Here is a 15178-nt window from a genome sequence, read left to right as displayed (position 1 = left end):
AGTCTTTATTAAGCTTAAATACCTTTACTTTTTTTTGTATGAATAGGTAGACGTTTGACCACGATCACACCTGATGGTAAGTGATGATGCGGTCTACGGTGGAGTACGCTTACCTATGAGATACCTATTTACTCTTGCTTTAAAGTACTTTAAAAAAAAAGCTTTCAAGTAGTTTTTTCTTTTTACTTAAAGGACTTTCAGAAAATTTATTTTAATATATCAGATATCCATCAGTTTCGATCACACCTTTTCGAGTATAAACATCGAGACCTTAGACTTCTAAAAATCTCCTCGTCCTGCATCAAAAAAATTTCAAACCAAAAAAGTTTTTAAGTTTATTACGAATAAATTTGATTGATTGATTGAGTTGCAGCAGACATTTATTAGGGACACTTTGTAGGTACTTCAAGAGAAACTTATCAAAAGTTTCCATGATAGGTGTCTAAATGTACATTTCACATTAAATTCAAGCACTATCGTTTCGACAGGACGTGATGTCACAGGGTTAAATAAACAGTCAACGTTGAATGTTATCGAAGTTTTTTGTGAATCATTTGAATGACAAAGCGGTAAACTTAAACTACTACAAGGCATTGTAATTCAAATTCGAACCATGTAAATTATGGCATGTTAATGCACCGGAATCAGAAGTGACTATATCATCCGTTTTGATGTGGGAAGACTGCACTGAATGGAATTATTTCATGGAAAATCTTTGGGGACATATGAATGATGTAAATTAGGTAATAAGGCTACTTATAATTTAAGTGTTACTCTAATTTGCCATTTTATAAGTGGTCGCGGGCTATCCTTCAGAAAACAGCTATGTGATTATTATTAATGGCTTTGCACGCAACCTAAATGAGAACTATTGACTTTCGCCTATAAATTTTGAATAAGTCTCCTGAGACGGCAAAAACATACATAGGTGTTTTGTCTCCGTCAAACTACAACGTGCAAAACTATCTACATACAATAGTTATTTGTTATACAAGAGTGCAAAGTTGTATTTTAACGCCGAGTGTGGAATTGAAAAACGAGCAAGCGAAAGGATTCTATAGTTGAACCACGAGCGAAGCGAGTGTTCGAGAATAGAATCCTGAGCTTGTGAGTTTTTCAACACACGAGAAGTAAAATACATTTGCACTCATGTGTAACACAAAACTTTCCCCTCACTATAGCGAGGGAAGTACAACGCAAAAAACGCGTTTATCACTGCTTCCAGTAGTTTCACAGGTGGTAAAACATCTTCATCACTAGATTAACCCACTTTTATCAATTTTAAAGCAGAAAATTTGCCTCTATTCAAGGTCAAATTACTTTATCCACTAGTGGATAAAATGCGTTTTTACCCGCTGGTATTAAAGGACAAAACACGTGTTTCCGAGCTAGTGAGGGGAAAAAAAATAAGTAAAGAGGTTACCGAGAGTCAATACCTATAAACAATCGAAAATAGTGATCAAATAAACTATATGACCGCTTGGTCATAATAGCACAGACATCAGCCCACTAAAATTACAAGGTATATAGGTACCTACACAAAAAGTAGTTTACTACTTGCATAAATAGGTACCTACCTAGTTACTGCATGGTTATCATACACCAAAGCTCTTTAAAGATATTATCTACTTCAAATCAGTTACCTACATAGCTCCTTCAACGATGGCATATCATAATGGTAGCGACACTAAGTACTTTTATCTGGGACGTATCTGTTCAAACGATTTGCATATTTCTTAATGGTTCTACCTATTAGGAACCCATTTCGTCTTAATTGTTATGTCAATGTGAATGCCAACGCTATTAAATATTGGGAGTTGGTAATACTAATTATAATAATGGTCTAAATTGTTAAAACAGATGTTTAAAAAATGAACAGCACGGGAAGCATGGTCGCGCGATAGACGATAAAATATCAGGCCGTCCCTATCGCACTATTAGTAAGTGCGGTAGGGACGGCCAGGGTGGCTAGCCGAATGGCACAATCGCTCACGAAACGCTCACAAAACGAAGCGCTAGTAGATATCTATCTCTATCGCGCTTGCGTATTGGCGCGACAGAGCCAGCGGCGTATCGCTTTCGTTTGGCGTCGGAGAAATGCCATTCGGCTACGGGGCCAGATGTTTTATTTTAGACCATGCTTCCCGTGCTGGTGTTAAAAAATGCTTGTTTGATTGGGTGCACTTGAAATATACTTAATTAAACAATGATAGCTAGTAGACACCGCGTCCGAAATAATTATAACCAAAATAATATAGGAGATACAAAAGCCAGACTAAGCTATGTTGGCACTTGGCAGTGATTTTTTTAGTAGAGGCTTCAAACTCTTCAAAGTACCCAAAATAATGCAAGTAGCATTTCACTGCATTGAACATAGTCATATTTTTTGCCCATTTCTCATCACTTAGAGTCAGTACAGTCAGTCTTTTTCCTTCATACCCGTCTGTCGTCATTTCATCATTTTATCCTGCTTGATTTAGGAAATGTCTCGCACAGTTTTTGTATACATTACTTGAGTTGCCTTTGCTCTTACATCCCACCACATTGAATCTACATTTCGCGTCATAAATACGACATACGATTTTCGTCGTTCATATTGCGGAGGTTTCATTACAAACTTTCATATATGTAGTTCACATTGGACATTTTGAATATTTTATCTAACCTTAGTCTAGGACATTCTAGGAAACTGCATAACCTAAACAGGGCTCGTATTTAAACCGTTTACCTACATGTCTCCTAAAGAGAACTACCGTTGGTTTTCCATTCTCTGTGAAAGCGCTTCCTTAAAGGGCATTTAGGATCAAACGATTCACGAAGCATACAAGCAACCGACTCCTTATACATGCACACTTGCACAGCGGCATTTAAGTACCAGAAGCAAGTCTAGGATTGATACACAATTAAGGCAGGGAATATCGGTGACTGAACGCAATATTCACCATATCATAAAATTTAAAAGAAATAATAGCGGCTCCTATATTGTTTGCCCTTTGAAAAAGTTGCCCTTCAGCTTCAGGCATCTGAAGCTACTTACAAAAAAATATCGACAATGGTATGTAACCCATGACCTGGACGAATTTTCTAATCTGCAAACATAAGTTCAATAAAATCGTCCTACTAATACCGCCACCGTGAAGGTTCCAGAGGTCTGGCTAATTAACAGTGACTATTAAAGACATTTTGTGACAGTTTGCTCGGTTTTTTTCAGTTAATCAAAAGATACTTACATAAAAGTAGATAGGCGGATAGTAAACGCCTTATGAATGGCTTGGTCGATTGTTTTGCCACGCACGGTCCTTTTAAATCTGCAGTAACGGACGGGTGATATTAAGTATTAATATGTAGGCAGCGATGCGTAACGCGTACAGAATACAGGAACACTAACTAGGGAGACTAATATGATGTGACACTTTGACGGCTGAACATATTATAGCATAATGTTTATTATTTATTTTATTTTATTTATTGAGAAAATAAAACAATAAAACAGTTATTTTATGAAGACCAGTGACTGTATAGAATAAATATTAAATATACGTTTCAGTACCGATGTATCAAAAGATAATCGGATTTTGGCGGGATTCTACGGCAAAGATTCGCAGATAAGGCTAGGCTACGATGCACCACTGGGTCGCCACGCATAGTTTGGAAAATGTTGCATTATTTATAAGCTTACGAGTATAATCATTATAATAGTGTGGTGGTTTAACTTAATAAGGTTCGTAGAGATGTTCGTAAACTACAGATATTGAAGACCTTCGCTAAGCAAACCCTACTTTGCAAATCCCATGTGAATAAAACCATATTTCCATTAAATTAGAAAAAGCTACCCATTAGACAGCATTTCTCAAAACCAGCTTAGACATAAAAACAAGAACACTTACATCCAAACACACCTCGAATTAAACTGCTCATCTTTACTCTGTTGCTAACCAGAAATCGCCCTTTTTCTGCCCAATATAATTTAAACTGTAGCCTGTTGAAACATGGTCTGTTTTATAGTGTAAAGTTGTGAGATGGTAAAAACTAGAAAAGCGTCAAAACAGGTTGAGGGCTTCGGGTATTAATTAATATGCAATTATTAAACCGTGGAACAAACCGCGACGGCCGCGCAAGGGCGGGAGAGAGAACCGGACTTGTGGAAATGGGTTCTGCATAAAAAAGTTAAACATGTATTTGATTTTGTTTTATTTTTTTGTTAAAATAGGTACATCACGCTTTATCAGATTCCAAATGGTAGTATAAACAAAGACTTATTTATTCAAATCCAGGCATACCCATATTTACCTTTTTTTTTTACAAATAAACTATTTATTTTCTTTAATATTATAAATGATTTTTCATCGGGGATTTACGAGATATACATAAGTTACTTATGTAGTATCGGTTAATTTTTCACATTTTTCGTGAACATAGTACCTACTCAGCATTTTAAATGTCATAAGGGGGTGGTGTGTAACTTAGTATGTAAGTACCGCATTTGAGCGACAGAATGCCCGTCTAGCAAGATGCTAACTTTGCAAATTTGCTTGTTGGGAGAGCTTATGGTTTTTTATGTCACGTAAATGACTAATGATAATAAACAAATATAAACCTTAACGAAACAAAATGGCTACATTATTGCCGTAGAGCCGTATTTTCCACAAAAAATTATATGCAATGCACCCAGAAAACTTGTACTGCCGAAGGAACCCCAAAAAGGTCCGCATGTATATTAAATTTAATCCTCGCCACAGGTTTTGTTCTAAAATAAGGCAAACGCCGGGAGCCTGAGAACCGAGTTATCATATCCCCGTCTGTCATTAACATCATTACAGATACCTATAATGTCCGCCAATAATAACTGACCGAAGCGCTACCAAAGGTCTACAGTTTGACTCTGGCGGTTTGCTTTTGTATGTCCCGTGATGTGAAGGGTTAGGAATTCCACCACTTCTTTGCCTCCGGCGTGTGTCGTAGAAGTCGACTATGGAATACGGGGTCAATTGTTACACCCCGAGTCAGGTATAGGTTTCTATGACCAATCGCCTCTAGACCGATACTTTGTAGAGGTTTTAGGACTGAGGTTGATCATAAATAATAAACCTTAGTAAAAGTCAGCTGCCGTTTTTTTTGGTGGGTTGAATTGAAGAATGGCAGCCACCGAAACACGTAAAAAATTTGGTCTAAGTATAGTAGACTACTTTACAGACGTTTAGCGAAATTAAGATAACTGTACATAGTCTGTATATTAACTAGGTGACCACATACGTACAAACACAACCAGCGAATGGATGGCATGTCGTTTCATAAAGTGAAAACGTATAATTTGCTCCCAACGGTGGCGGCCCGTAATGAGATATTATTATAGCGAACTAGTTTCCACCCGCGAATCTGCTTCATCATATCTACTCTCAGTACGTCTTTAAAGTCAGGTTTTATTTGTCTATCTGGTTTTTCAAATACCTATTATATTAAATTTTTCAATTATATAAGGTACAAAAACTAATCAAACAACCTAACATACAGGATGAAATAAAAATAACCGTTCAAACTTTGCATAGTGACTTTTGAGGTTATAATGAACAAATTTTATCATGGGACTAAAGGTGGAAACCCATTACACCCACTACAACGTGTCCACATCATTTCATATCCGGGCATAACGAGTTAAGTGACCGTAGTGTACGCGTATCATCCCCGTAGCATAGACGAGTATAGTGACCGTAGTGTCCGCGTATCATCCCCGTAGCATAGGCGAGTATAGTGACTGAAAGAAGTATGACAACGCGTGTATAACGTGCTTCAAACGGTCACCATACGCGGTTATACCCCGTTTGACCGCCTGCACGCACCGTTCTATCACCGTTGCGTGCCATTCACGGAGCGTTTCGACACCGGCAAAATATCCTCGCCGACAATATTTGACGGTCCGTGCATGGCACGCTACGGGTATGATCGGTGATGGAACGGGCTAGTATGCATAGCCTCATACTTTGTAATACAAAGAATATTTTTTTGTCTGAGACGTTCATAGCACGGTCATAGCATGATATGGTGTAATGGGTTTCCACCTTAATGCTGAAATTATTGGCTGTTCTATAGAAATGAGCGGCATCATGACAGTCGAAATGTATGAAACAGTCAATTTTTTTTGCTATTTCAACATTGTTCTATAAAGATATTCATTGTGACCTCAAAATTCACTATGCAAAGTTTGAACGGTCTTTAATATTTCTTACCGTATAATATGTGATGGGCTCCGCGCCGTAGCCTCTGGAGGGGCGCGAGTCAAATTTTATGACTAGTTTTTTAGGGTTCCGTAGCCAAAATGGCAAAAACGGAACCCTTATAGTTTCGTCATGTCCGTCTGTCCGTCTGTCCGTCTGTCCGTCTGTCCGTCTGTCACAGCCGATTTACTCGGAAACTATAAGTACTACAGTGATGAAATTTGATGGGAATATGTGTTGTATGAACCGCTACAAAATTATGACACTAAATAGTAAAAAAAAGAATTGGGGGTGGGGCCCCCCATACATGTAACTGAGGGATGAAAATTTTTTTTCGATGTACATACCCGTGTGGGGTATCAATGGAAAGGTCTTTTAAAATGATATAAAGTTTTCAAAAAACATTTTTCTTAAAGTGAACGGTTTTTGAGATATCAGCTCTCAAAGTCGTAAAAAGTATGTCCCCCCCCCTCTATTTTTATAACTACGGGGTATAAAATTCTAAAAAAAATAGAGGTGATGCATGCTAATTAACTCTTTCAACGATTTTTGGTTTGATCAAAGTATCTCTTATAGTTTTTGAGATAGGTTGATTTAACTGTAATTTTGGTTTGCTGCTACGGAACCCTTTGTGCGCGAGCCCGACTCGCACTTGGCCGGTTTTTGTGTTTATCATAGCCCATTAAATTTAGTTATCTTATAATGTTAGACTAGTACGCACTAATTTATAAAACTAAGTACATTGTAAACACAAACAAGTAGTGATTTACGTCCGTACAGAATCTGTATCGAGGCCGGCGCGTACGCACGCGACCACAGCGCCGCGCGTGATCTATTACGGAACTATTATGTCAGCTAATGGGGGAATGTTCACTGCCAATAACCGGTAACGCCATAGTGTAACAAAGGTTTTGTTGGTTGATAGAGTACTTATAATTCTTATAAATACAGCTTTTTTGTTGGCGGAATTATAATCGAAAACTTGGTCTTTTTTTTCTAGCTTGGTGTAATGTCCCACTGTTGGAATAAAGGAACCTATAGGTATACTAACTTTTGCCCGCGGCTTCGCTCGCGTTAAATTCGAAAATTCCAGAATGCTCCATACAAACTTCCACCATCCATTCCACATTCCATTTTAGGGAAGTGGGGCCTGAGGGGTTAGAAAGAAACAAAACGTAGCCTATGTCACTCTCCATTCCTTCAACTATTTCCACATAAAAATCACGTCAATTCGTCGCTCCGTTTTGCCGTGAAAGACGGACAAACAAACAGACACAAACACACACTTTCCCATTAACAAGTTATAAGTACGGATTGCATACTAGTTATTTGTTATACAAGGGGGCAAAGTTGTATTTTAACGCCGAGTGTGGAATTGAAAAACGAGCAAGCGAAAGGATTCTATAGTTGAACCACGAGCGAAGCGAGTGGTTCGAGAATAGAATCTTGAACTTGCGAGTTTTTTAACACACATTTGCACCCGAGTGTAACACAAAACTTTTCCCCTCACTACAGCGAGGAAACAACAACGCAAAAAATGCGTTTATCACTGCTTCCAGTAGTTCCACAGGTGGTAAATCATCTTTATTACTAGATTCACCTACTTTTATCAATTTTAAACCAGTTAATTTGACTTTATTCAAGGTCAAATTACTTTACCCACTAGTGGATAAAATGCGTTTTTACCCGCTGGTATTAAAGGACAAAACACGTGTTTCCGAGCTAGTGAGGGGAAAAAATATTTCAATGTTTTTTGTTTTATAAAACCGTCAACCGTGTAACGTCAACTGTTGTGTCGGTTTCCGTCAAATCATAGCTCAGTGAAGAAATTCTGATTGATACATATGGCCAAATAAATTAAATTAAGGGCCACTTTGAATCTTGTTAGGTTGTTATATTTCTCTTTAAGGTGGCTCGCTTTCCATACAAAAAACATCTACCATTTATTTAGTCACCGCACACTACAACTAAATAAAAATATGCGCATACATCTACTATACATTATCCGTCGTCGCGGTAGTGAATGAAATACATTGTTTCATACAGAAATCATGGACAAATCCATGTGAATTTTTTATTAATTTTACGTAAATGTGCGTGCCAAATTTTGTGTACAGACACAGAGCCGTCATATTTCGCGCATTTTTAATTGACATTGTCATCAGTGACACTTGGCTCTTGACAAGTAATTATTAAAGATATTGGTTTAGTTAACTCAAGCAGACTCAGAAATAATGACGCATTTTGTCAATAAAGATACATATCGTATATTTCGGCACTGCTAATGTAAATCGAAATGGCGTCTTGGTCAAATGCACCGATTATGAAGCAGGTGATTCTGAGTTCCATCCCGCTGTTTTTTTTAATCATTTGAACTTTTTTTGGATTTTTTTTTATTTATTTTTTAAATGGACTATTTGACTATTACTATATTGCTTTCCTATTTTTTATTTTCATACAAAAATTCAATACAATCCTTTATTATGCCTTTGTTGATAAAATAAAATATTACACGTCTGGTATAATACATTATACATAGGTCAAAGTGTGGGCATAGTATTAGTAATGTATTGCATTTACTGAGCTGGTTGACCTATGTTATTGTTGTGTGAATGTTTTTCTTCAACAACTAAATGGTTATATACAAGAATATGGGTAGCTTTTGCACATTGTAATTTTTCCTCAGTCACCCGTTGACCACGAACGCTGTAAAAGTGTTCGAAACATCGGGATGAATTTTAAACTCATTATACGCGATTTAATCCGTTTTCATAGTTTTTATTTCATGAGTAACTATCGCGGTAACTGAAGACAATATTAACTAATTGGTTACAAATAATAATTATCATCAAATTATCATCAATATAATCTGGTCCAGGCAGGCAATTATGGTCACGCGATAAATGATAAAACATCTGGCCGTCCCTATAATCGCACTTACTAATAGTGCGACAGGGACGGCCTGATATTTTATCGTCTATCGCGCGACCATGCTTCCCGTGCTGTACTAGCTTTAGCCCGCGGCTTCGCTTGCGTTAGAAAGAGACAAAAGTAGCATATGTCACTCTCCATCCCTTCAACTATCTCCACTTAAAAAACATGTCAATCCGTCGCTCCGTTTGGCCGTGAAAGACGGACAAACAAACAAACACACATTATCTTTGGTGAAACAACGAATTCTTCCACTTCAGATTATAGAGTAACCAGCTTTTCCCATTTATAATAAACTAGCTTTTGACCGCGGCTTCGCTCGCGTAAGAAAGAGACAAAAAGTAGCCTATGTCACTCTCCATCCCTTCAACTAAATCCCCTTAAATAATCACGTCAATTCGTCGCTCCGGTTTTGCCGTGAAAGACGGACAAACAAACAGACACACACCCTTTCCCATTTGTAATATTAGTATGGATTTGACATTATTATTTATATTTAAATAATTATATATGTATAGCCCAATTTCGTTGGTAACAGCGTGTTATGTAATGGCGTCGTTGGGGAACAATCGTCTGTCACGCCGTGAAGGTGCGTTCGATTCCCAGGATTCTATAAACTTTTTGTATTTTTTTTGGATATAAATTTCGTTTTTTTTATTGACCGAGCAAGAATGGAGAGCCGAAGGTATCAATTTTATCTTAGGGAACATATTGATTTTTTTATTGTCATTTTGATTTTCTATTTATTAAGTTGAGATATAAAACACAACTTTTAATACCCTCGCTAAATATAATATTTTATCGAAATCACTCCTTAGATAAAAAAAGTCCACTTGAGTTTTTAAAGCATTACGTTACTCAGTTAACTATTGCATTTTCATTTACTAATTTAAGATTTCAAAAGCGATTTGAATACCCTTGCTCCATCCAAAATAAACAATTAGAAAAAAAAATCATTCGGATCGTAGTTTAGAAACTAAAATTTATCTATACTTTTTGGAATTTTTTAAAATATCAGATTAGGATAATTATGTTAGAAATTCTGAGTTCGACGAACCCAAAAATTATTACCATGTAAGATAATAGGTTTTTAATCTTTTTTGTGGAAAACGCTCAGTAACTACTGTACGAGTACATATACATTTATGTATAATAATAAAACAAAAAATAGTGTCACATAGTGTTGTGTTCCTGCCGGTGAGTAAGGCTGCCAGAGCTCAACGAGGGTGCGGGGTGCTGACGACGGGAGGACTTACGGAACTAATTTGTTCCGTCTATTGTCCTTTGAGTCGTCGGCAATCCAAACCCTCCTTTGAACTTGTACACTCCTTTTTGCTGTGCATACGCAGCAAAGGGGAGTGTACAAGTTTCTAATGGGGCGGCAACGCGCATACGACACTCTTCGAGTTGCAGGCGTCCATAGGTTACGGTGACCGCTTTCCATCAGGCGGACCGTATGCTTGTTTGCCACCGACGTAGTATTAAAAAAAAAAAGAGAAAAGTCCTGGATTCGAACCCAGTACTTCCATGCAAATCATGCGATGGCATGTAGTTACCGCAAGGCTATTTAAACAAGCTGTCGCCGCGTGAAATTATCGACTAGAAGGAATACAAAAACACTGTTTGTATGTGTGAGTGGTACTTAAAAATAGTGTAAAATAGTAAATTTATTTACATTAAGGGGATTAACGTTACAATGAGAAGTTGAATGTTTGTTGTAATACGTCAATTTTAATATTAAATGTTCGCGAAGCATAATTGAAAGTATATAAATGCCTGTACGACTCCACAAAAAAAATAAGACTGGTAATTTGCAGATTAACGCCATCTAACGCAGCCTGAGCTTCGGGTAACCTAGGCGAGCCACCTTAAGAGGATTGCCACTGTGAGAAGTACCAAAGTGACCTCAAAATAAATTTATTTCACAATCACGATACAACTTCATAAAACTCTGTTACCGTGGCGTGGGAGTCGATGTTCATCATGGGTTACACATAATTCAGAAGTAACAGTATGTGTTAGCTTTGTTTTACACTCTTCCCGTGAATATTCCATTAAATTTTTTAACATTTGATTAGCAGAAACGTCTGCAATCGACTTAGAATAAATGCTTAGAATAAACTAAAAGTGGAAAATTAAGTACTGCCTTAGGCACTGGTCCCACCGAGAGCTAGTAAGCTATGAACTATCGGCTAAAAAACGAACAAAAGATAATCACTCCCGTACTCCCGTGTAAATAAAAGAGACACGGCGATGTTTATAGTTATCTCGCCCAGCGGTAAACTATGAATTGTATCGCCGCGTCTCTTTTATTTGCACGGGAGTTTTGTTCGTTTTTACAGAAGATAGCTCATCATAGCTTACTAACTCGCGGTGGGACCAGTGCCTTAGACTCTCCTAAGAGACGATCCAGAGGCCGTGGGTTCAAGTCACCCGAGGCAAGCATTTTCCACATTTAAATTTGTTTTATTTAAGTTATAAGGAAAAATAATTCCAAACAAAGAGGTCATTTCACGTATTTTTCTGTTACTTGAAACAACACATAAGAACAATATGGGATAACCACAAGCTCTGTACATTGTGGTTAGGCAAATTTAATTTTCCTTGGGATTTATTAAGGATTATCCTGTTTGATGTTCCTGGATATTGTTACTCTGGTTAATTAAAACGAAATAGGCCATGGAAAACATTCCTAGAGAAAGAACTGGGTAGGTAGCCAAATCACAAACGCTTGACGACAATGGGTATCGTAATTCGTAATCATAGCTGAACATCTCTATTCCTCTTCCGTATTGGCGTGACAGAGCCAAACTGTGTTTTGATAGGCGTGTAGCGTCAACGATTCTCATTTCGTCTAGGCCGACTATAAATGAATTTAACGTATAATGAAATATCAGTACGAAAAAGTAGGTTTACATAGAAAGTACACCAACAATACGAAATTATACCGAAATAATACCTCATTACCGAACCATGCCTGTATAATTTATACGAATTTTGCCAAAATTATGCTAATGTTTGGCTTACCTAATTTACAACGACATAGCAAATACGGGCTTACATTGAACCGTCATAAGACCAAATACGCGCTATTCAAAAATGGACCTAGAATATGCAACATAGATTTTGATTACTCTTGTAGTATATGTGTGTTTTCCGTATACTTAAAGAGTCTATCATAAGGTGAATCAGAACATGAGAACTAACTGTAAACCGAACAGTATGATACCAAATTAATAGTTGCGACAAATGAGTTCATGACAAGGTACAATTAAGGTAACTAATATAGAAGCAGACAAAGTGCCAAAGATATTGTTAATAAAAACTGTATTATCAGATGACTGTTTAGTACAACTTTAGTATACCAAATGTGTATTTGATGAACTACCGATTAATAATCTTGTACTAAAAGCGAACTTCCGGTTGGCGCCTTTTTGATTGACCACCTTCGATAATACTTTATGTGGCGCCAATAACGGAAGTTCACATAAAAATGCCTGTTATATTTTAAGGGTCTATTGTGAAAATATTATTAAATCTAAATACCTCTTGTAATATTAGTCACTAATAGTGTGTTCAAGATTTTATAAATGCGTTACTGCTGATGAACTTCCGGTTGGCGCTTTTACCCTCAGATTGTCAGTATTTAAAACCCGCTATTGCGCCGAAGAGTGAATATCATGTTTTTTTTTTGTATGAATAGGTAGACGTTTGACCACGATCACACCTGATGGTAAGTGATGATGCGGTCTACGGTGGAGCACGCTTACCTATGAGATACCTATGTTATAGTGTTAAAAAGGTTTGCTAAATAATATAAAAGTGTTAAAAAGGTTTGCTAAATATAACTGGAAGTATTGATTCCATTTCTTTTATTTAATTATCATACCGTTACCTTCCTAACACACTTTGATGAATGGCAATGAATCTAATGAACAGTATTTTGCAATATTATTCAGATGTTTATTGAAGGGACCATAGTGGACTACAATATGTATCCACAGCCTTATGGTCCACCACATCTAGCCACTCGCGAGCATAGCATCGGGATCGGGCCAACTATGGCCGCGTCTTTTTCCATACAGTTGGCCCGACGCTACGCTCAACTTAACACAATAAAGTCGTGTATACATAGTTTTGTCACTTTGTCCGCATCTATATTTAACACCTTGACGATGCTTTATTAGATAATTCTAATGATAAAAACATTATTACTTCAACCTTAAAATTATATACCTAGGGTTGAAATGAGCATGGTTGTTATACTGTGTCCTAAATAGAAAGGATAATAGGGAAATAATAACATGGGTAATTCACGTGATAGATTCGAGAGCTTTGGTTGCGACACTCACGTAATTGGTGAACGGTCTTTATAGGGTTAAGACCTATAATTTATTTGTGCAATGGGGTCTAAGATTGGCTAGATTAACAGTAGATTTATATAATCCTAGGCATAACGCTTTTACGTCATTGGAGGGTATTAACAATGGAACAGGGGCCCATTTCGCGAGGCTACGAGTTACAATTTACAAGCGGTAGTCAATGTCTAATATGACAAGTTGGAAAGAGACTTCCGCTTGTAGCTTGTAACTTAAAAGTACAATCCTTGTATTATAAGTGCGCGAACTGTCAAATCGTATGGGTTGTCAACTTGTCATGGAAACACACTTGTAATACAAGGCTTGTACCTTTCGAGAAATGGGCCCCTGGGCGCACAATTTTTAGGGTTCCGTAGTCAACTAGGAACCCTTATAGTTTCGCCATGTCTGTCTGTCTGTCCGTCCGTCCGTCCGTCCGTCCGCGGATAATCTCAGTAACCGTTAGCACTAGAAAGCTGAAATTTGGTAGCAATATGTATATCAATCACGCCAAAAAAGTGCAAAAATAAAAAATGGAAAAAAATGTTTTATTAGGGTACCCCCCCCTACATGTAAAGTGGGGGCTGATATTTTTTTTCATTTCAACTAACAGACTATTCAAGTAGTGTCAGGTAGGGCAACAACGTTTTTCGTGGCTGTGTAAGCCAATACGGGAGCGGCAAACACGACCACAACTCTGGCATGTATACCTATTCAAAAATACAACGTTCGGAATCTTGGTAGACAAGGTACAAATCGCTCCGTGGCGTCTCTCTTTATAGAAGTAGTTGCGTTTTATTTGCCACTGAGCGTTAACAATTTTAATTTTTGGATAGGTCGGCTGTCCTATCATCACTATAGAAAATGGCGACGTTGAAAGTCTCTAAACCTTCACAGACTTGAAACACGTTTGGAAAAACTTCCGCCATCGTGGACCGATTTCCATCAAACATAGCTAAGAACACTCCCGACTAAATTCAGTTTTCTAACAAAAAAAAAAACTAAATCTAAATAGGTGCATCCGTTCAAGAGCTACGATACCACAGACAGACACGTCAAACTTATAACACCCCGTCGTTTTTGCGTCGGGGGTTTAAATAGAGCTTACCTTAGCATGCAGGTCAGTTTGACGTCGTTCTGGTATCTGTTAAGGGCAGGCACTCCTTCCAAGCACCGCGTTGACTTTGTCTCTTAAGGCGCTACCGGAGTCGCCACAACGTTAAGTATACTTATGATACTAAATACTCATTTTAAAGAGTGAGAATGGTCACGGCAATCTCGGCCAGGCGGTGCTTATTATTCTTCTTATTAATGTCAAATTTAACCACAACTTCACAAAAATATTTGACAGCTTACAAATAGAGCTTACCTTAGCATGCAGGTCAGCTGAACGTCGTTCTGGTATCTGTTAAGGGCAGGAACTCCTTCCACTCGCACAGCGTTGACCTTGTCTCTTAAGGCGCTGCCGGAACCGCCGCAGCGTTCGCGAAGGATCGACATGATGTTTGGTTGGCGGAGGAAGGCTACCACCTGAGTGAAAGAGACGGAGTTACACTTATTATGTCACTAATTTTACGTATGTATAGTGTATTTTGCAGTTTTCAACTAAAACTGGCGAATTGATAATATCCGGAATGAAATAGAGTAAACAAAGAGGAATTTGAGAATAGTAACATT

At 37.6% G+C, this 15178-nt stretch overlaps 1 protein-coding gene across 5 annotated transcripts in view; it reads right to left on the bottom strand.

Moving 5' to 3' along the window:
- The window catches only part of LOC125228337 (E3 ubiquitin-protein ligase HECW2), a 166041-nt gene that overhangs the window by 86125 nt on the left and 64738 nt on the right, over positions 1 to 15178 (bottom strand). For all 5 annotated transcript variants that reach the window (XM_048132866.1, XM_048132867.1, XM_048132870.1 and 2 more), the window contains one exon: positions 14871 to 15031. In XM_048132866.1, coding sequence (XP_047988823.1) covers positions 14871 to 15031 — 161 coding nt within the window. The remainder of the gene's footprint in view (positions 1 to 14870; positions 15032 to 15178) is intronic.

This window comes from Leguminivora glycinivorella, chromosome 7, assembly GCF_023078275.1.
Source record: "Leguminivora glycinivorella isolate SPB_JAAS2020 chromosome 7, LegGlyc_1.1, whole genome shotgun sequence".
Classification (NCBI taxonomy): Eukaryota; Metazoa; Arthropoda; class Insecta; order Lepidoptera; family Tortricidae; genus Leguminivora; species Leguminivora glycinivorella.
This window is presented reverse-complemented; position numbering and strand designations above follow the sequence as displayed.